This window comes from Acomys minous (genome assembly GCF_964271855.1).
Source record: "Acomys minous genome assembly, chromosome: 16".
NCBI lineage: Eukaryota > Metazoa > Chordata > Mammalia > Rodentia > Muridae > Acomys > Acomys minous.
Window position 1 is genome coordinate 81,835,265 of NC_140498.1, and position 20,502 is coordinate 81,855,766.

At 47.3% G+C, this 20,502-nt stretch overlaps 1 protein-coding gene across 1 annotated transcript in view; it reads right to left on the reverse strand.

Moving 5' to 3' along the window:
• The window catches only part of TMEM132C (transmembrane protein 132C), a 299,030-nt gene that overhangs the window by 184,624 nt on the left and 93,904 nt on the right, over positions 1–20,502 (reverse strand). The window contains exon 2 of the mRNA XM_084763640.1: positions 2,580–3,468. Coding sequence (XP_084619766.1) covers positions 2,580–3,468 — 889 coding nt within the window. The remainder of the gene's footprint in view (positions 1–2,579; positions 3,469–20,502) is intronic.

Sequence of the window (20,502 nt, forward strand, 5' to 3'; positions counted from 1 at the left end):
CCTCTGCTTGCTAAAATAGAAAGCAATGAAGTTTCAAACTTTAAAAGAAATTTGTTGATAATATTCAATCTTTTTACATGCCAGACACTGGTATAAATAACCCCCCAAAATACAGAGTCCTTACAGACCTATAGAAGAAGGTGAGCTAATTGAATTTATGTTTAAGATAAACAAATTGAGGCTGTGAAGAGAAGCCTTGCTAGTCACTCCAGACTGTGTGTGGCAGAAACAAGACCAGAACACAGATCCTGGCTTCGGGATTAAAAAAAATCAGGCGTCCTCTGCAAGAGCCAGGCAGGTGCATCACACCTGTAACCAGACTGTCTGGGCCTTAGGTCCATGTTGCCCAGACTCACCCTGTAGAGGGCAGAGGCTGAGCTTTCTCAAGGGGAGAGCTATTTTACCCGAGTGGAGGATGAAACGAAAGGCGAAGGGCGTCTCTGACCTGTCACAACCTCCTTGAAGTGCTGGAGCTGATTTCTGTCCCCATGTCCCCAAGCCAGCACCCAAGCCTGTGGTGTGTTTTCAATTTACAAGATCTAAAGCCCCAGGCAAAGCAATGACCTCAAGTTTAAACTCAGTAACTTGCCCTGCTCAGCCCGGGGCCACGGTGGGAGAGAGAAGCTGGACCTTCACTCTAAACCTCCTTCATCTTGGTCCCACATTGATACGGTAGTGACGCGTGCAGGAAGCCACAGACACACATCCAGAGAGGACTCCCCCAAACCCGTCCATTTCAACCCTGTGGAAGACATGGGTTTTCACAAAGAGGTATCCCTAAGTTCCTTAATGACCTCCAAAGCAACAGAAAATCAGGACCTGCAGCATCAGCCCACTCACAAAGGTCAGGAAAGGAGTACAACTTGGCCATAGAGCAGGTAACAAGCATGAATAAGACCATAGGTTCGAGGTTTGATTCCTGAATGTCACAGACGCAAGAAAGCCGGTATATATTGGTAAGGCAGAGCTCTCAGCAAATAACTGTTTGAATCCAGAGGAATAAGAGCTACCTTAAGAAATGTATCAAAATCTTTGAATTTGAATACTTTATGTGACACACACACACACACACACACACACACACACACACACACACACACAAAGCAAAAGCCTTAAAAATAACCATCCTGGCAGCCAGACGGCAAGAATAAGACATCACTGAAGTGTGGAATAACAGGCTGGCATTCTGTTTTGAAAACATTTATTCCCCCTGAAGCAAATCATCTGACAGCTTTATATATATATACATATATATATATATTTTTTCCCCTTACAAAGAACCAAAATGTATCTGTGGCAATTATAACCTAAGACTTTCTGACTCACAGTCAAAAATCCCTCTCTTTTGATTATCTCACTTTTTCACCTCTACTTGAAGACAACCCTCCCCTACCTTTCCCTATTTCGAAGCACCTTGGCTAGTCTGAAGACACTCTGCCTCACAGGACTTTCTCTAAGCATGTCACAAAGCAGGTGTCCCTAAGCTGAGTCCCAAAACCCTTATGTGAGAATCAGTCCATGAAAGCTCCGTTGGACACCCTGGTGTTGAGCCCACGGTGGGGATGGAGGTGACCTTCCCAAGACAAAACTGTCTGCTGTTTTGCTAAAAGTACCCCTTGAATCATCAAGCTGTCCTAGCTACCAAAGGGAGCCGTGAAACCAATGAAACAAGACAGGCGGGACTCAACACTCCGTTTTTAGATACATCCTCCTCAGGGCCATCAATATATATCCCTGGGCATGAATGTGCAAGCTTGCAACACAACCTGCGTCTGTAGATATGCAAATGAGGCCAAAATAGGTTAGCTTTCCTGTCCAATCAGATGAATCCTTGGGGCCAAAGATGGCAGCATTGAACCTCTTCAGCTTTGCCCTCCCAAGGCCATGGGCTCCTAGCATGGCAGAAGGGCAAACACAGTGATCCTAGCTTTGAGGTTTTTTTTTCATGGCTTTCGTACCCACCTGCCAGCAGGCAGTAAGTCTCTAATTCTCTGCGGATTTTTGTCCCCAGCACTAAGCTCTCATTTCTCTGAGACACAAGCCATTTGCTATCACCTGTGGTGGTGGGTCTCTCTATGACTGCTGGGGAGCTCAGAATGAGGTTGGGGCTTCCACCCTCACCCAAGCCTGCCGATATGACAGAGAAAGTCAGTCCCTGCTACAAAAGGGCACATAACCTTTGGATCAATAGAACATGAGAAAGAGGCACAAATAATTGGGTGGGACACCCTAAACCCAAATAAAAACTCCAAGCCTCTTAGCACGGATGGTCTTCCCAGTTCTGGGGACCACTGTTTTTTTAATCCAAGATTTCTATAACACTTGCAAATAAATGCACTGATCTTGCACTGGGTTCTTTTCCAGAACTTTACTACTTTAACTGATGGAGAAAAAAAAAAGGCCACCTTGCCTACACAACACACAGCTTACTAACAGCTTCCCAGCACACCCGGGCTTGCAATCACTCACTTCCGTATTAGGGAGCACGGTCCTCAGGAGGTGGCAACCGCCCCAACCCGGTGTCTAGATCAGACTTCACTCTAGGCATGCCATGGCCAGAGGCCAGCCTGGGTACCTACCTCAGGATGAAATGGTCCACAGTAGAGTTATTGGCGATGGTGACAGAGGCAGTGACTATGTCCCCCTGCTTGACGGGTTGGGAGGGGAGCCAGATGACCACATTGCCATCCAAACGCAGTTCGCTGAGCTGGGTGCTGTCCTGGGTTCGGTAAAGGCCAACGGTGCCAATCTTCTGCAGGTGGGACAGCCTATCCTCTTGTCCATCCTTTCCTGGACGGATGGCATTGTCCTTTCTGGTGTCCCCTCCGGTGCAGTCCCCTCGCTCATCTCCTGATTGCACAGCGTAGTACAGTTCCACGGGACTCCCCTCGGGCTGCTCTGTGGGCCTCCTGCGCCCGGACACCACAGTCGGGGGACTGAACCAGCCAGGCAGCATCTCCAGCTGGGCCACACACAATCCCAGGGCTCCACTCAGCCGGCAGCTGCCTCGGACCTCCCGAGTGTCTCGGAAAGCAAAGACCCGCAGGCAGGGCAGCTTCTCAGATGTCCTGTGGTCATCCCAGTCGCGGCCCACGATGTGGAAGAGCACCTGCACTTTGGGCCGACCCAGGTAGACTTTGTCCTGTAGAATGTGGGCCTTCAGCCTCCAGTCAAAAGGAAACTTATTGGCTGGGCCTAAAAAGTCGGGGTTCAACATCAGGTCCAGAGGTATGACTTTTTCTGCAGAGTAAGGCCCATAGCTGGCGTTTAATACAGGGGGCTGCCTGGCCTTGTAGGTGAAGAAAGACTCCACCCTGGATTGTAGGCTGGCATTGCGCAACAGATCCGGGTTAGCCTCCTTCAGCAAGAAGGACGTCTCTGCTCTGAGGACGTGGAAGCTCACAGGCAGGTATGGCGGCAGCGAAGAGAATCTCTGTATATTATCCACGACCCCGCGACCTTCTGCCACTAGGGGAGAGAAGCAGAGAAGGCAGATCAGCAACCGCCTGCCACTTCTGGCAGCGATTTAGAGCAAAGTTCACAGACCAAAGCTGCGGAGCCCTTTAAGAAATAGCCAAAGTTGGGGCTGGAGAGATGGCTCAGTGGTTAAGAGCACTGTGTGCTCTTCCAAAGGACCTGGGTTCAATTCCCAGCACCCACAGGGCAGCTCACAACTGTCTGTAACTCCAAGATCTGACACTTTCACACTAATGCACATAGATTAAAAATAAATAAAATATTTAAAAAAAGAAATAGCCAAAAGCTTCCGGGTGGTCCACAAATTACAGAATTAGTAGGCTCAAATATGGAAAGTAGACTGAGTTGGGAGATGGTATAGTTAAAAAAAAAAAGGCAAGACACATCGGCACATGCCTGTGGTGCCAGCACTTGGGAAACAGACAGGAGGCAGAGAAAATGGAGCGGGGGCCTTTGTGGCCAGCGATTCCAGGCAAATCAGTGAGCTTAGGATGAAGAAAATGACAAGTGGAATAGAATAAAATCCACAAATACACCCCGAGACAGAGAAGTTTAGTTTGAGGTAAAGATGGAACCTCAAATTCTGAGGGAAAATATAGACTAAGAAAATGCGCCTGGTGCTAACCTCTGACCATATACACACCTGCATGAATTGATTATAAGCCCACAATCACATACATGTGCACATACATATGAATACATCACATATCCACACTCACAAATTATACTACTACACTTTGATAGATCCATGAAGAAGTAGAGGATAGGGTAAGAGGGAAGATAAAGAGAAAAGAGATGCGGAGACACAGAGGCAGAGGGGAGGGAATTGAAAAATCTACCTGAAGTAGATGTGATAACACTGTAAAACCTGAGGCATCTGGGCAAAGGGTGTGTGGAAACAGGGGCTGGAGAGATGACTCAACAGCTAAGAGCCCTGGGTGTTCTTTCTCGAAGGACCTAGGTTCAATTCTGAGTACAAACATGGCCGCTTGAAACGGTCTCGGTCTCTAGTTCTAGGGGAATACAATGCCCTCTTCTGGCCTTTAGTGGTACTGCATATGCAAGTACATACATAGGCATCAATACAAACACTCATACACATAAAATATACTAAAAAGTGTGTGGAAATTCTCTTTGACTATGTTTGCAACTCTTCTAGCCATGTTGTCGATCCCAAAATAAATAAAAGCAAAAAAAAAAATCAATGAAACAAAGAGACTGTGAACAAGCCATCTTGGTTTTATACGCCTTGTCCCCTATGTCCAGATCTTGCCTATTTCTTAGGAAAAACAGCAACAAGAGAACTCTTCCCTCATTATTCGAAAATCAGGAGCAAAAACCACTCCGTACTCATGAATAAGGCCTTCAAGCCCTCTGGTAATGTTGACCCCCTGGGCTCTGTAAGTTTAGTCATTAATCACTGAAGGATATGTTGCCACCACTGTCTTCTTTTACGGCTAACGACAAAGTGCTCGTTATCAAAACATAAAAGGCTGACTAAGTGAACGACCCTCTGCTTAGGAGGGAGCCCTTCAAGGCCCCTGGGCCCTTCTGGTCCCCTTTAAGATTCACCTCATACGGTGGTTGCTTTTTTTTTTTTTTTTTACTTGAACCTTCTGTCTTCTAGTGCATTCAGATCTGACAACCCCACCCGAAAATTAGTTTTATTCAACCCACAGCATCCTACAAGATTTCCACAAACTGAAACACCACTTAAAAAAAAAAAGCTGAGAGTCTCCGGGTCCCCAGCTTCCCTCTCAACGTAGCAAGAGTGTAAACAGTCGGGGTTTGTATGCAGCTGGAAGAGAGAGTAAGGGGTGAGCATCCGGATGCTAGCTGGAGTCTGGTACTCAGGCCCTGCAGCCCGAGGGCCATTTTAGAATCAGCAGACGGTTAAGCCTGTGCCTACTGGGGCTGCTAGGATTCTGCATTAAGTCAGGAACGGGCGACACATACGCCTCCCTATAGCCAATCCCAGCAGACTTTGCAGCCAACCAGCAGGCTGATAGCCATTTGTCTGTCTCTGATGAGATTCCCCCATGAGGGTCTTGACTTTCATTGCTCAGGACACCACCACTGACTCCAGCTACATGCGAGGCTCAAGAGCAGGAGTGCCCAGTTGTCACCTCCTTGGCAGCCTCAAGTCAGTCCACCCTCCTCACCTGGTTTTTGTGAACCCCCAAGAAACCCAAACCATCCTCCATTCATCCCCGAGAAGCAGGAAGACTTTTCTCTCCCTCTTTCTTTCCAACCTCCCTCCCTGTCTCTCCCTCCCTGCACACACACACACACACACACCCCTGAGCATATGGGACATCCTGCTTGCTCTCCTCTGGAAGCATCGCTAATCCCTTCCCGGCAGGGACCCTGGCAAGCACATCAAAGCTGCTTTTGGTTCTGCGTCCAGATGAACTTGAGTTGTCAAGATGTCTCTTCAAAGAAGTAACACTCTGTTCCTAGCCCAGAGGCCCTGTGCCGAGGTCACGAGGTCACGGGCAGCGACAGGGCACCTTCATTCCTTTCTCCTTAGGAACTGGGCAGGGCTGGGCATCTCCAGTTTAACCCACTCAGTCCTGGTCCAGCTCCAAACACACTCAAAAATCTCTGCCAAGGCACGACGTTTCAGGAAGAGCCCCTGGAAGTGTCAGAGCTGACTGTTTGAGAAAGCCACTGTATTTTTACAAAATGCTAAAAGGCTAATTGCCACAGCTAGTGACTTTTATTTTAAAAGTATTTAGTCTGGTCCAAAAACAGCTCTTCAGAATTTAAAGTAGAGAGATTTAGAGGCAGTTTTATTGGGGGGGGGGGAGAGACTGAGCCAAGGCGACACAGACAAAGCAGATTTGCAGGGTCCATCTGTAGCAGGGTGTGCTGGGAACATGAGGCTTTGCTGACAAGTTTTCCCATCATTCTTGACTCCTCCTGCATGGGAGGGGTCTCTCTCCCCCTCCCCACTCTCTATGTATGTATGTATGCATGCATGTATGTATGCGTACACATATGTGTTCTGTCTTGAAGTCACTCCCGAAGGCAGTAACCACTGACACGTGACTGCATTCTAGGCAGCATTTTAAAAGTTTTGGGTTGGAACCTCACCCGGCCAGATCTTAATAAATATCTGGTGAGAACCTCTACCTACAGATGAGGACACGGGGCAATAGAAAACGCGGCTTTCCCCCACGAAATCCTGACTGTACTGATCCTGTTGAAACTGACGCCAGTTGGCTGGAGCCTGAAGCTCACAACCCCACAGAACAACGTTGCTCTTTTCTACCAGCTATGCGGGAATGAGAAAGTCATTATATAATGTATTTAGTAAGAGCCTGGCTCCTGATGAGTGTCCAGATAGGGTCATGTTTTATTACCTGTCACTTCAAGTGTATTCATATAGGTGTAGGTGTAGATGTGTCCACACTCAACCTTTTTTTTTTTTTCTTTTTCTTTTCTTTTCTTTTCTTTTTTTTTTAACACTGTGTTCTAGGGATCGAACTCATGTCCTCATGCTTGCATGGCAAGCCCTTTACTGACTGAACCCTCTCAATCAGACATTTCTATGACAGTAGCCAAATACATGCGTGCACTATAATTAGTCAAGAGGTTAACAGTGGGTAGTTCTACTGATTGAAATATACAATGTGTTAATACCAACTAACTATTTTTTTTTAATGATCCTTCTAAAACTTAAAAAGAAAAAAAAAACACAGGATCACATGACCCAGATTCCTATCTGCCCAGGTGTCTTAAGGCTTGTCACGTCTGTATTAAGTGTGTGGAATGGGGCTGCGGGGGAGGGAGTGAAGACCCAATATACTTTCTTATGATAGAAGTACTCAATGAGGGTTTGGAGAGATGGCTCAGTGGGTAAGAGCATTCACTGCTCTTTCAAAGGACCCTGGTTCAATTCTCAGTCCCCACGATGGGTGGCTCACAGCAACCTCTGACTCTGGTTTCAGAGATCTGACGCCCCCTTCTGGGCTCTGTGGGAACTGCAAGTACTTGGTGCAATATATACGCGCAGGAAGACATACATACCAATAAATATTTTAAAAGAACTTTTTAGAAAGAATGGAAAAGGGAACCACTCTCCTGCTGATGTGGATGACTCCATATGGCCTAAGTCTCTCTCCAAGATGCCACCCCAATTTCTGTCTGTGACCTAGTGGGCTGTGCACACCCACCTCTGCACTCCCAAAGGCTCCAACACTATACTATGCATGTTACCAAAACACCTCACACGTTTGCGGAAGCTTGGGTCTAGCTGACTAAGGAACTAGGAGTATTTGCAATCGTTGCTGTACGTTATCATTTCCTGACTGCACAGGACACATGCTACACTGCATTGAGTACCTGAGCTCTGACTAACTTCATAACCCTCACTCTGGCTCATCGGTGCCTGCTAGCATCCCTAGGGAAGACAGGGTAAATGAGGGATCTCAAGGATCTAAATCGATGCCTCAGACAAGCCTAAGTTGGCTCCCGAAGGCCACACAGAGAGGCATGGGGAGCTGCTGACGGCTGTACCTTTCATCTGGCCTCCACGCCACAAGGCAGAGTGTCTGCTCACTGCCTCCCTCCCTGTTTGTCCCTTTTCTTTATCTGCACTTGCTGTCAGCATCAGGGATATTGTGTCCTCCATCAGCTGTTCATCAGAGAACGCCACTGTGAAGCCACTACCGGAAATTGATGTTTTGAGATCCTGAGATAGTGGATCTGGTTGACGCCTGTGTCGCTTAGTGCCCAGACAGAACATCTCAAGGGGGTTGGGGGGGCAGGGGGGAATGACCCTGTCAGTCCACATGAGGCACTGCCATCACCATGAGACTCACTCTCCGACATGCTGACAGAACACCGACTCTTCCCAGTTGATTCTCTCTGGGCCAAGATGGAAAGGTCAGGCAGGCTCATGCAGGTGAAAGGGGACAGACTACGGACTCAGGATGGGATGGAGGATGAGTGACAAGCAGGTAAAGGGGTCACTCAGGGCTTGGGGTATGAGGAGGGGACTTTGGTCTAAGTGTGTAGGGAGGAGACAGGTTCACCCTGAACGAAGTAAGAAGTGGAAACCCCCTAGTGTAGCATCATAAAAGTGGTCCTACACTGTGGTAAAGATGCTACAGTCGGCGCGGATACAGTGGCGGTACAGTAGCAGAGTACAGTTTCAAACTCCCCATGGCCTAGTGATGATGTCTTAGCCACTGGGCTGTGCCACATACTCCACAGACATCTGTGGAGATTCTGGTGTGAACAACCCTTTCTCATAGCAGTCATATAAAAAGGTAGACAATGCACAAATTATACACAGCACGCATACTTGGCAATAACCATTACAGCCCTGGCTTAGGGATCCTTATAAATTTCATCAACAGTGAACTACTCATTACAAAGTGTGTTTAGGAGAATGCTGGCTGCTGCCTCCTGATTGCATTATCAGAATCTATCAACCACATCACAGGGCCAGCCCAGTGCTTGGCATATGCGCCATGCAGCCATACGAGCACCCAGTGTAGTATTCAAACAGCAAGGGAATCACCCAAGGGCATGGGTTGCTCAGAAGATGCCCGTGTCACTAAGTGACAAATGACTTCTAGCTCCTTCCTGCTTTGAATTGGGTAACATTGAAATAGAATCTTCCATACACACACACACACACACACACACACACACACACACACACACACACATATATATATATATATATATACACGGCCAGGCCAAGGGGATTGCTTTAAGGTGGGGTAAGAACTTCTGCAAGGCATAGTGAAGTGGCAGTTCCAACCAAGGTGACTGTGTATCTGCCTGAGGGGGAAACCGGGCATGACTGCAGGCACTTCTCTCTCTTTTCCATTAATTTGCATGTTGTTGTTGTTGTTGTTTTGAGACAGGGTTTCTCTGTGTAGCCCTGGATGTCCTGGAACTTTCTCTGTAAACCAGGTAGGTCTCGAACTTATAGAGATCTACCTGCCTCTGCCTCTGCCTCCCAAGTGCTGGGATTAAAGGCATACACCATGACCCCCTGGCTTCATGTAATTATTTTATATATGTTCTCTCTATGTATCTGTCTTTCTCTATCTCTCTGCATGTACATATATGTACATGTCCCTTCAAACCAAATACTGATGCCAAGAGTTTCCCACAACCACTCTCTACCTTATTTTTGTGACAAGATCTCTTGCTGAACCTGGAACTTGTGATTTAGACAGACTGGCTGGCCAGAGAGCTCCTGAGAGCCACTTGTCCCTGCCTCCATAGTACTGGGGTCACTAAGCACCCATCAAAGTGCCTGAGGCTTTTATGGGCCCAAGCTGGGGATTGAACTCAGGTCTTCACGTGAACACAAGGACTTCCCCAATTAGGCCATCTCTGGAGGCCCTGGAGACACTGCTGACGGACAGGACTAAGAAGTGGATGCTGCTGGCGCAGAAGCAGGTGCAGGTCAACAATGCTGATGAACACTCCTGAAGCACAGGGCACCCATCACAAGCCTCCATATTGTCGTAACAGAGAAACACTGATCTAACAAGGTCCCACGGCAGGAGAGAATGAGACGTCAAGTGTCACATCAGCAAGAAGCGATGTAGAAAGGACTTCAGGTGGAGCTTTCTCCAGCTCAGAAAGAAGAAACAGATTATGGTAAATGTCACTGGAGTCAGACAAAACCCACAAGGAACTGCTGAATCCCTGAGCTACTGCTTACAACAAGTTTTTGTTGTTGTTGTTATTGATTGTAAGTGTTTGAAACGTTCATATCTCATAATCTTTATGTGTATTGGGAGAACTGACTGAAGACCCTCAGAACACATCAAGTCCTCAGGGCTTCAACAAGCCTGGTTAGGGGGGAAGCGGTTATGGGACTATTAATGTTTTCTTCTCCTCTCCCTCTTAGTTTTCTTCTTCTTCTTCTTCTTCTTCTTCTTCTTCTTCTTCTTCTTCTTCTTCTTCTTCTTCTTCTTCTTCTTCTTCTCCCCCATCTTCTCCATTTCCTCTTCCTCTTTTCTTCTTCTCTTTTCCCTTCTCATTCTTTCCTTTTGGAGACAGGGTGTCATGTAGTCAGGCTGCACATGAACTCACTACACAGTCAGGCTGACCTGGAACTTCTGGACTCTTCTGCTTCTACTTCCTGGGTGCTGCGATTACAGGTTGATAGGCATACCTGGTTTACACAATGCTGGGTATCAAACCCAGAGCTTCATGCATGCTAGGCAAAAATTCTACCAACTGCGTCACAACTCCACCCTTCTTTTTATATTCTTTTTAAAATATATTTTATTAATTTATTCATATTACATCTAAATTGTTATCCCATCCCTTGTATCCTCCCATTCCTCTCTCCCGCCCATTTTCCCCTTACTCCCCTCCTCTCTGACTGTGACTGAGGGGGACCTCCTCCCCCTGTATATGTTCATAGGGTATCAAGTCTCTTCTTGGTAGCCTGCTATCCTTCCTCTGAGTGCCACCAGGCCTCCCCATCCAGGGGACAGGGTCAAATATGGGTCCAGCCTTTTCTTTTCCTTTTTCCATCTTTATTTAGATTTTGTCGATAAGCTACACTAAAGCTTTTGAGGTTTCAGAAGTGGTCACATACACACACACACACACACACACACACACACACACACACACACACACACAAACAAACACAATTTGCGTGACATACACATAAGAAGAAATCTCAAGTCCAGGAAGAGGAACTTGCTCTAATATGCCTGGCATGGGCTGCATCAGATATTCGCTGCTCACCCCCATCCTCTCAGACACCTGCAGAAGGCTCGCTGGCCTGCCCCGATGTGCCTCGAGGAAAACCACACAGGGCGCACCTGCCAAGTCACCGCAGCTTGCTGGGAAACTCGAGCCAATTTGAATTTTTCCCTCTTCCCATTTCTGATTTATTAACATTCCTCAGCCGCAGGACCTTCTCTCTCTGCTAAATATGGCTCATTGTTTCCTCTCCCCTCGAAACAAAAAGTACCTTGATAAGTGGATTATTTGATTTCACTGCCGCTTCTGAGGGAACCCAAATACCTCTCGCTGAAATTACACAGTGGGGGTTTGCAATTTCATAACGCCAGACCTCCCCTTGAAAGGCATAGGTTCTTAGATTGCTGTCGAGGGGGCCCCTGAGGGGATATCCCCCCTCTTCTTTCCTCAGAGAGAGCTGTGGGATCAGTCTCGGGTGCTACTTGATTAGGACCCCAGAAGCAGGCAAAGAGCTTCATTGTTCAGAAGCCAAGGCTGCAAGACAGCCAGTACCTCAGGCTCAGCGGGCACAGAAACAGCGCTTTGGGTAGGCCTAGGGGGCAAGGCCCAAGGGGACGTCACGGTGGGGTGTAGTGTTGCAGGCTATAGGGGTTCCTGAAGCCGAGCTTGTGCTGGCCTTCACAGTCGCCCTGCTTAGTGCGCCTGCATCTCCCTGCCCTCCCCACTTTATACTCTGGTCAGGTCCCCCCTTCCCCCCTTTCCGCCCCCTCCCCTGTCAACGTGTGGATCCTAACTTCTGCAGTTGCTCCTTAATTCCAGAACGAATTGCCACCAACTTCGCAGCTTTTCAAAGGACAAAAGAGCATTTTTGGTTACTCTGGGGGGTTCAGAAATCTGAAGGCTGGGACAGGGTGTGCCTGCGATCTGTTTGGCCTGACACCTCAGGACAGAATCTATCTCCTTCATTTTCCCTCTTCCACAGAGGCTGCCTGCCTACCTGCCTTCCCCCTCCTCCTGGAGCCTCTTCACCATCTACAAGGCAAAGGGCTAACCAGCTTCCCTCAGCTCTGACCTCCTGCCTGACCTCCTCTTCTGGAAACTTCCTGATGGGTCTATATCCCCCTTCCAAGCTAGCCCAGAATAACACCCCACCTCAAGATCCCTGGCCAGTCCCACCTACTGAGCCTTTCTGCTATGGGGTGGGCGGGAGGTCACGCGGCTGGTGGTTACAGCACTGAGAACATAGAGGACCCCTTGGGAGGGAGCACTTCCTCTTGTCACACTGGGTGACATGCGGGTACATATGAGAATGTTTCTGGCTCTCAGGTGTGTCAGTCAACTTCCATTACTGTGATATAGCACACTTAAAGGATAGGGGTCTGGGCTCCCAGCTCTGGGGATTTCCATCCAATGTCCCTTGCCTCTAATGTTTGGGGTATGATAAGGCAGAACAGGAGGGAGAGAAACGCACCATCGAGGAGGGAAGAGGAAGAGACCAGAGTTCAATACTCATTCCAAGGGCATACTCTAGCGACCTAGCTCCTTTCCACTGCGTCCCGCCCCTTAGAGGCTCCAGTATGTCCTTGTAGCTCCAACTTTTGAACTTATAGACTCCAGAGAGACACATGGGTGCCACACTATAGGGCCACGGTGCGTGGATTTAGAGGGGCAGAAGCTGGCCCTGTTCCTTTCCTGCATGCCGAGTCCACCTCAGACAACGATGAGTTGTTGCCCAGATTCTGTAAAATGTGGCCCACTGGACACTCATAAAATGCCCAAAACGATTTAGGGGTCAAGCAGAAGAACTGACCTTCAAAGGTCACAGGAAGATGTGAGAAGGAGAATTCAGTGGTCCCTGGTATTACAACTACAGCAGTTAAGAGAGTCCTTTGATGAAACTTCACTAAAAAGTTGTGTTTTTTTGTTTGTTTGTTTCCCCATGAGTGTGTGGGCATGTGCACACACATGTATGAACATGCACGTGGAAGACAGAGACTCACATTGGGTGCCTGCTTCTACGGCTCTGCTTTTTTTTTTTTTTTTTAACATATTGAGGCAAGATCCCTCATACCAACACACACCTCACCAATTCTGCAAGTCTCCCTAGCTAGCTTGATCTGGGGGCACGGGTGGCTCCCCCATCTCAACCTCCTAAGGGTATATAGTAATTCCTTGCATACATTCCAACTCTCCTGTTTGCCCCACAAGTGTACTCCACCTACCGAGCCATAGCCCCACCCCCACCAAAAGGTTGCTAACCCTCTGGGAAAATTATATCCCTCAATGCGGAAATTGTTGTTGGTGTTTGGGTCCATCAGTATTTGGATCTTAGTTTGCTGACTGCAGCGTGGAGGGAGCCTTCTGAGCTGGGTTTCGTGCGCAGTTGGGAGGCCGCTGGCTTCTTCCCCAGTGTGCTTCATAACCTGAGTTACCAGTCAGGCTTACCTTGTGGAACAAGGATGTAAACATGCTTTTTACTAAGCATCTGAAACAGTTTGGAAATGAAAAGGCGGCGGTGGCGGGGGTGGGGGTGGGGGGAGATACAGGAGAGAACTGGAGTTGCACAGCCCGAGTGGGATTTAAACAACCACCCTTACACTCACACAGCATATGGCTGCAGGATGCTTCATGGGGTCTATTCAGAGAGAGGCGCGCCGGCGAATGGCAGATGGCATCATTATTTATGTGGAACCCAGCATTAATCCTGAGAGTCCAAATTATCTTGATTCATGTCAATAAAAAGAAACAGCATCCTATCTTTATGGTGGTCTTTTTCCAAAAAAAAAAAAAGTGTATTTTTTAATATATTGCCCATATTTCCTTTTCCCGTAATTACAGCTAATTTTTTAAAAAGTCTATATCCTATTGAGACATTCACGCTCCCCCGCCCCTCCCTGCATCTACTCCCAACACACACACATCTGAGTCTCATTTGCCAGTAAGCATCTGTAGTTTGTTTGGTTATAGCAGAATTTAGGATGATTATATTAACGAGGAGTCTTGGGGGTTCGAGGTAGAAAATGCACGCTTGATGGTTGAGTAAATACAAGGAAAGATCGCCCCAGAAGATGAAGGCTATGTTCTCTTTCATCACATACTCTGTACTGTGAGAAAGGCATTTCAAGTGAACTTTCTGAGAGGGAATGGTGAATTACAGGGAGTTGGAAAAAAAATCAAGGCAGCCCCTTCCCCTATTTTTACTTAAATGGGAAGTAAATACTGAACCCCCAAAGCCTGGACTAAAAGCAACAAGGTCTGGAGAGTAACACACTCAGAGAGTAGACCCTTGGTAGCACCGGGATGTCCGTTTGACCCTAAAAAAATGGCTCTGGGATGAGGACGCATGCGGTCACATGCATGTGTGCCTGTGTGCCCGTGTGTGTGTGTGCATGTGTGTGCATGTGTGTGCATGTGTGTGTATAGTCTCTGTGTGTGTGCATGTGTGCGCATGTGTGTCTCTGTGTGCATGTGTGTGTGTGTGTGTGTGTGTACACTTCTGCTGCCACTCCCTATGATATTGTCTATCTTGTTTTAAGAGAGCTTGGGACTTGCTGATTGGGCTGACCAACGAGACCCAGGGATCTTCCTGTCTGTTTCTTCAGTGCTGGGGTGACGCATGCCATCCACCGTGGGCCAGCTGTTTCACATGGGTGCCGGGGCTTGAACTCACATCCTCCTGTCGCCGTGAAAGTGCTTTACCCACGGAGCCACCTCAGCCTCTGGGGTGAGCACCTCTGCTGTCTCTATTTCACTCATAAGGAGATGAAGCCCAGGGACAGTCAGGGTTTTCTGGGGACCACTTGTGTGGTATCCTGGAATCAGGAATTGCACTTGGTGTGTGTGTCTCTCTCTGCCGTAGCCTCAGCTCCAACAGCGCTACCATTCTAGACTCAAGCCTCCCTTCCACCCACGTGCCTCTTGTGGAGATAGTGGGTCAACGCTTGGCGAGTGATGGCACCATCAGTTTCACCATCTCATGCGTGGGGTCAGTCAGTTCAGCAGTCAGGAGACTGAACCCAGGTGTGCTTGAAGTTGGGGAAAAAAATCTGGAGTTTGTCCCTTCCAGGCTTAGGGAAGTCTAAGATGCCTTCCTCGCCCCACGCCCCATTTTAAATCAACAGATAATCAGCATCCTGGTTTTGACAAATGACTCCCCCTAGCTTATGCCTGTTCTTAAGACATCAATCTCGCTCGCTCTCGGGTGCGAATCTCAGAGAAACCAAATCAAGCGCAGTTACACAAGGAATGGCCTTCATTCAATATCCATGAACCAAAAGGCTTTTCGGAGCCCCGTGCCGCGGCTCGTTTCTGGAGGGAATGCACAGACAATCAATCCACATTTGTTGAGCTTGCAGGATGCTTAAGCAGAGGAAGAGGAAGCCGTCCCCAGAAGGGGAGAAGCCAGAGAGGAAGACATAGGCTTCAGGCTCTCATATGATGCCATGGAGGGGAGGGGTAGGGAGGGAGTGAGCTGGGCCCCTGCTGCTGGACAAAAGTCAGACAGGGACAGCTGAGCTATCTGGGGATCACCTCCCTATTGTACAGTAGAGATCGTGGAGTGTCAGAACAACTGCAGAACAGAATTCTGGGAAGAAGGATGAAGATGGAAGACAGCCCTGAGCCAGGCCACTGGGCTTTATATCTCACCAGCGCACATCCTAGATACAGCAAAGCTGAGCCTCTGTATCTCTAACTGCGCAACAATATTAGTGACAGAACAGACTCAAGGAGCTACTTCGAAGATGAAATTATTTTCAAGGGAAAGTACTCAGGTTTTACCTGGCTAGCCTGGCACACAAAACCATTGCTTATTAACTTATTATTAGCTTAACTATCATTAAGTGGTAGTTGCAAAGGAGAATCACATTTGTTTGCCCAGAAAGATCTCTACATGTGACTTGGTGAAAATTAAATTGGGCAAAAATGTTTATCTAAAAAGAAAGAAAGAAAGGAAGGAAGGAAGGAAGAAAGAAAGAAAGAAAGAAAGAAAGAAAGAAAGGAAAGCAAACAAAGGAGCTAGAGAGTTAGTGCAGTGGCTTAGAGCACTGGCTGCTCTTGCAGAGGACCCAGGTTCCGCTCCCGGTACCCATGTCAGACAGTCCACAACTGCCTGCAACCCTAGCTTCAGGGGATCTGATGCCCCCATCTGGCCTCAGTGGGCATTGCACTTAGATGTACATACACATAATTAAAAAAAAAATCTTTAAAAAGTTAAACTAGGAATGCTTGTGATAACATATTTTTTCTTCAGATTTCCCTACCCAGATTTTGTTCAAAACGTCCCTGAAATTATTAAAGACCCCAAGCATCATCCATCTGTCTGTCTCATCATCTCCCCTGAAAGCCTTCATTCTTATGATTGCAATTAAGCTGCTGACCATCCAGCCATTACATCTAAGGTCCAAGGGGGAAAATGTTAATAATATGTGTATGAGGTGACTATGTGCCATCTAGCATTAGAGAATTTATAAGGTCCAGAAAACTGGCCCAAGTGAACTTCAGCTACATCTCCTTGCTGGGATTAGCATTATCACACAAGGAGCAAATAATTTGTGCTAAAATATTTGTTAAGTAATTACACTGATATCTTAAAAACATTAGTAAGTTTAATTTAACATAATTGTTAAGATAACAGGGTCCTCAAATCAGCCTATGCATGTATGCATCTTTATATACATATTAATACACACATGTATACATTTGAATATTTAGGAACAATACTTGAAGTTTGTTTTTTTTTTTAAGTGTTCTTTTTTAGTTAGGTGTATGGGTGTCTATGTATGGCTATGTGCAGGTGACTGCATATGCTCAGGGAGACCAGAAGAGGGCAGCAGAGTCGCCCTGGAGCTGGAGTTACAGGTGATTCGTGAGCTGAGAATCAAACTTAGGTCCTCTGCAAGAGAAGTACAGGTTGTTAACTGCTGAGTCATCACTCCAGCCCTTAAAGGGGGGGGGGAGGAGAGGGGGAGAAGTTTTGACTGCTAACAGCACTCCCACAACTGCCTAAAAGAAGAAGAGAAATGAGAGCTTCAGGTAGTCGCACATATTTTAGCTTTAATGGCTGTTTAATCCTATCCTGTAAAATAAAACATGCACATTAGTTATGTGATTTTAAAAAATATTGTTTTAAGAGGGCTTCCCTTGGTGATATGTCTGCCGTTATCTTAATTGTTGGGGAAAGAAAACACCTCAAAACACAGAGCAGATGAAGACCTGTGTGTGCTTCAAAGGTAGAAGTGTCTTTTGTCTTCTCCTCCCTGTTCTTTGTTATTTTTTTTTCCCTACTGACTTTGAAGGGAGGAGAAAGTAATGTGTTTAATGTACGTGACACCATTTGGTTTTGATCTGCAGCAAGCAAGAGAAATTAGCTGAGTAGTATCACATCCCCGTAATCGCAGCACTCAGCAGGCAAAGGCAAGTGGCTCTCTGGGAGTTTGAGGCCAGCCTGGTCTACAGAGCAAGTTCCAGGGCTACACAGAGAAGCTGTAGCTCAAAAACCACACACACACACACATACACACACACACACACACACACACACACACACACACACCAGAGAGAGAGAGAGAGACAGACAGACAGACAGACAGACAGAGACAAAGTCACTAGATAGAGGGATCATTGTGGGGGTGGGATTTTCCTCTACCAAACTCAAGGTCTGGGCTAGAGAGATTGTACTGGTTAAGAGTGCTCAGTGTGTAATTCTGAGTACTGAGTTTTGGACCCCAGCATCTACATAATGAACTGGGCATCCAGCTCATGTCTGTAGCCCCAGCTCCGAGGAGAAGGGAAACAGGAAGGTCACTGGAGATTGCTGACTTCCAGACTAGTCGCAAAAGTGTGAGCTTCAGGTTCAGGGAGAGACCCTGACTCAAAGGGAACAGGTGGAGAGGGACGGGGGATGACAATGGACATTCTATTCTGTCCTCTAAGTATGCACACTTGTGTAGATAAAGTCACTAAATCACACACACACACACACACACACACACACGCAATGCACACACAAGGTTTTCACAGTTGTACCTAGTTCTGCACTCCAGTTCTATAGTTCTCTGATGTGCCCCACTCCCAAGTCTACCCAACTTGGTGACATTAAATTCTCACTTGGATCCCTCACTTTGGAGGAGGTGTCACTGGGACACCTAAGCCGTGAAGACAGCCATGTGATGGAGAACCCAAAGCCTCTTGCTCATAGCTGACGGCATCGGCCATCTTCAAATGAGGGTCAGTGGAGCCCTGCATGGCAGCAAGCCCTAGGTGCCAAGATGAAAGCCCTAGATGACCTCACAAGAGGCCAAGCCTCAGGGCCACCCAGAAAGTGTGTGAAATGAACATCAGTCACCATCGAGAGCATCAGACCATAGGCAACAAGCAACAGCCTGTCTTGTGTGCTGGCTCCTGGGCATTGCTGAGCATGGAGGCTGAACTGTGCCAGGCTGTGATGTGAGATCATCAGTCTAGGAGAATCCTGAGGATGGCAGGGCCCAGGAGGTCTACTGTTGGAGTTTCCTACCCCACAATTATCTCAGCTCTTCCATTTCCTTTGGCGAGTAGCCTGTCTCTCATTTCTACCCATGGATGCATGGATTCCCTGGTCCCAGCATGAGGCCCAGGTGTGGACAAGCATCTTAGTCTCCTCCAATCAATACACAGCTCTTACTAAATCTTCACAAGGCTCATTGTATTACTTCAGGGCTTCCTGCCAACTTAGCTCCTTGCTGAGTACATGTTAAGTCCTGAGATGGAGCACTAAGAAAATAAAGTCCAATCAAACAGCTCACATTCTAACGGTGGCACAATGGGAGAGTATCTTTTCTTTATCAGGGCCCAAATTCATTTCAGGGCAGGTGGATAGATGGACAGGTGATAGGTATGTATGTATTTATGAATGGATGAATGAGAAAAATGTATGTACGTGTGCATATATGTGGACAGATAGATGGACAGATCATTCATGGATGGGCATGGATGGATATATGGGCAGGTGATATGTATGTTTATAATTATGTATGTATTCATAGATGGATGGATGAGAAAATATTATATATATATATATAGAGAGAGAGAGACAGAGACAGAGAGAGAGAGAAAGAGAGAGAGAGAGAGAGAGAGAGAGAGAGAGAGAGAGAGAGAGAGAGAGACAAAGAGACAGAGACAGGTGGGCAGATGGTTCATGCATGGATGGATGGATAGATGGATGAAAGATAGATGGATGGGAAGGCAGAGGGATGGATAAATTCACAGATGAAGTACAGGCAGATGGATGGGTAGAGAGATGGAAGGATCATGAAGATGGATGGATGGATGGATGAAAATAGTGAACAGTAGTACCCTGTGTGCCTCTCACTATCAGTTATCTGGACTCTGAATAAATGTCCTCAGGTGTCTCACAGGACTCTTGGGGCAAATGAAAGGACCACGAAACTGACAGCATACACTATGTCACAAATACTGGCTTGCTGCAGCTCTTGGGACACTTCTGGGAGAGCCCCCTCACACCCATGCATATGGGCAACAGGCTTAAATGGCTCCGGGGCCTCGGAGCCACTAGTAAAGAATAACAAGAAGAGTGAAAACAAGAAGAGAAAGAGAAAAAGTAGAAGGGGCTGGAAATTATTTAAAATCAGAGAGAGCATACAAAAAAAGTAAATTCTTAGTCTGTATAGGGAGAGTGAGTTTGGAATAATACCAGGCTAGTTCTATCTTGCCCAGAAAATGGCTGGGTCAAGGGGCTGCTCACACATTGGTCCTTAGGTCACCAGAACCCACTCTTCTGGCAGCCCACGCTCTCTTCCCTGTCTGGTCCATCTGTGCTCTGAGTCTGCTGCTCCTGACTCAAAAGGGACTCTCTCTTCCCCACGCTGAGCTGTGGTTCCCAGAGACTGGCTGCCTAGCAATGACATTCACAGACAGAGGCTTTGCCTGGATTAAGCACCTTGATGTGGAAGAAGCCTGGTGGGAGGGTGCTCATCTCTGTGCCCATCTCTGGCTAAAGAAGTTTGGGTCCCTGGGGGTGGTGGTGGGGGAGCCTCTTGACCCAGGGCCTAGGGATACTTCTGAGATTTACCACCAGAGGGCGCTCTGAAGAGAATGGGTGAGTCCATGGTGGACTCAGACAAAAGTCTGGCCTGTGTCCAGCCAGGACCAGAACTTCTCCCTCCATAAATCGCCTGTCTCCAACTCTGGGATGCCCAGCGGTCATTTTTTTTCTTGATGTTCATTCATTTATTTTATTTTAATTTTTTTTGTGTGACAGGTTCTCTCTGTGAATCTCTGGTCGTCCTGGAAACTATGCAGACCAAGCTAGCCTCAAATGCATAGAAATCC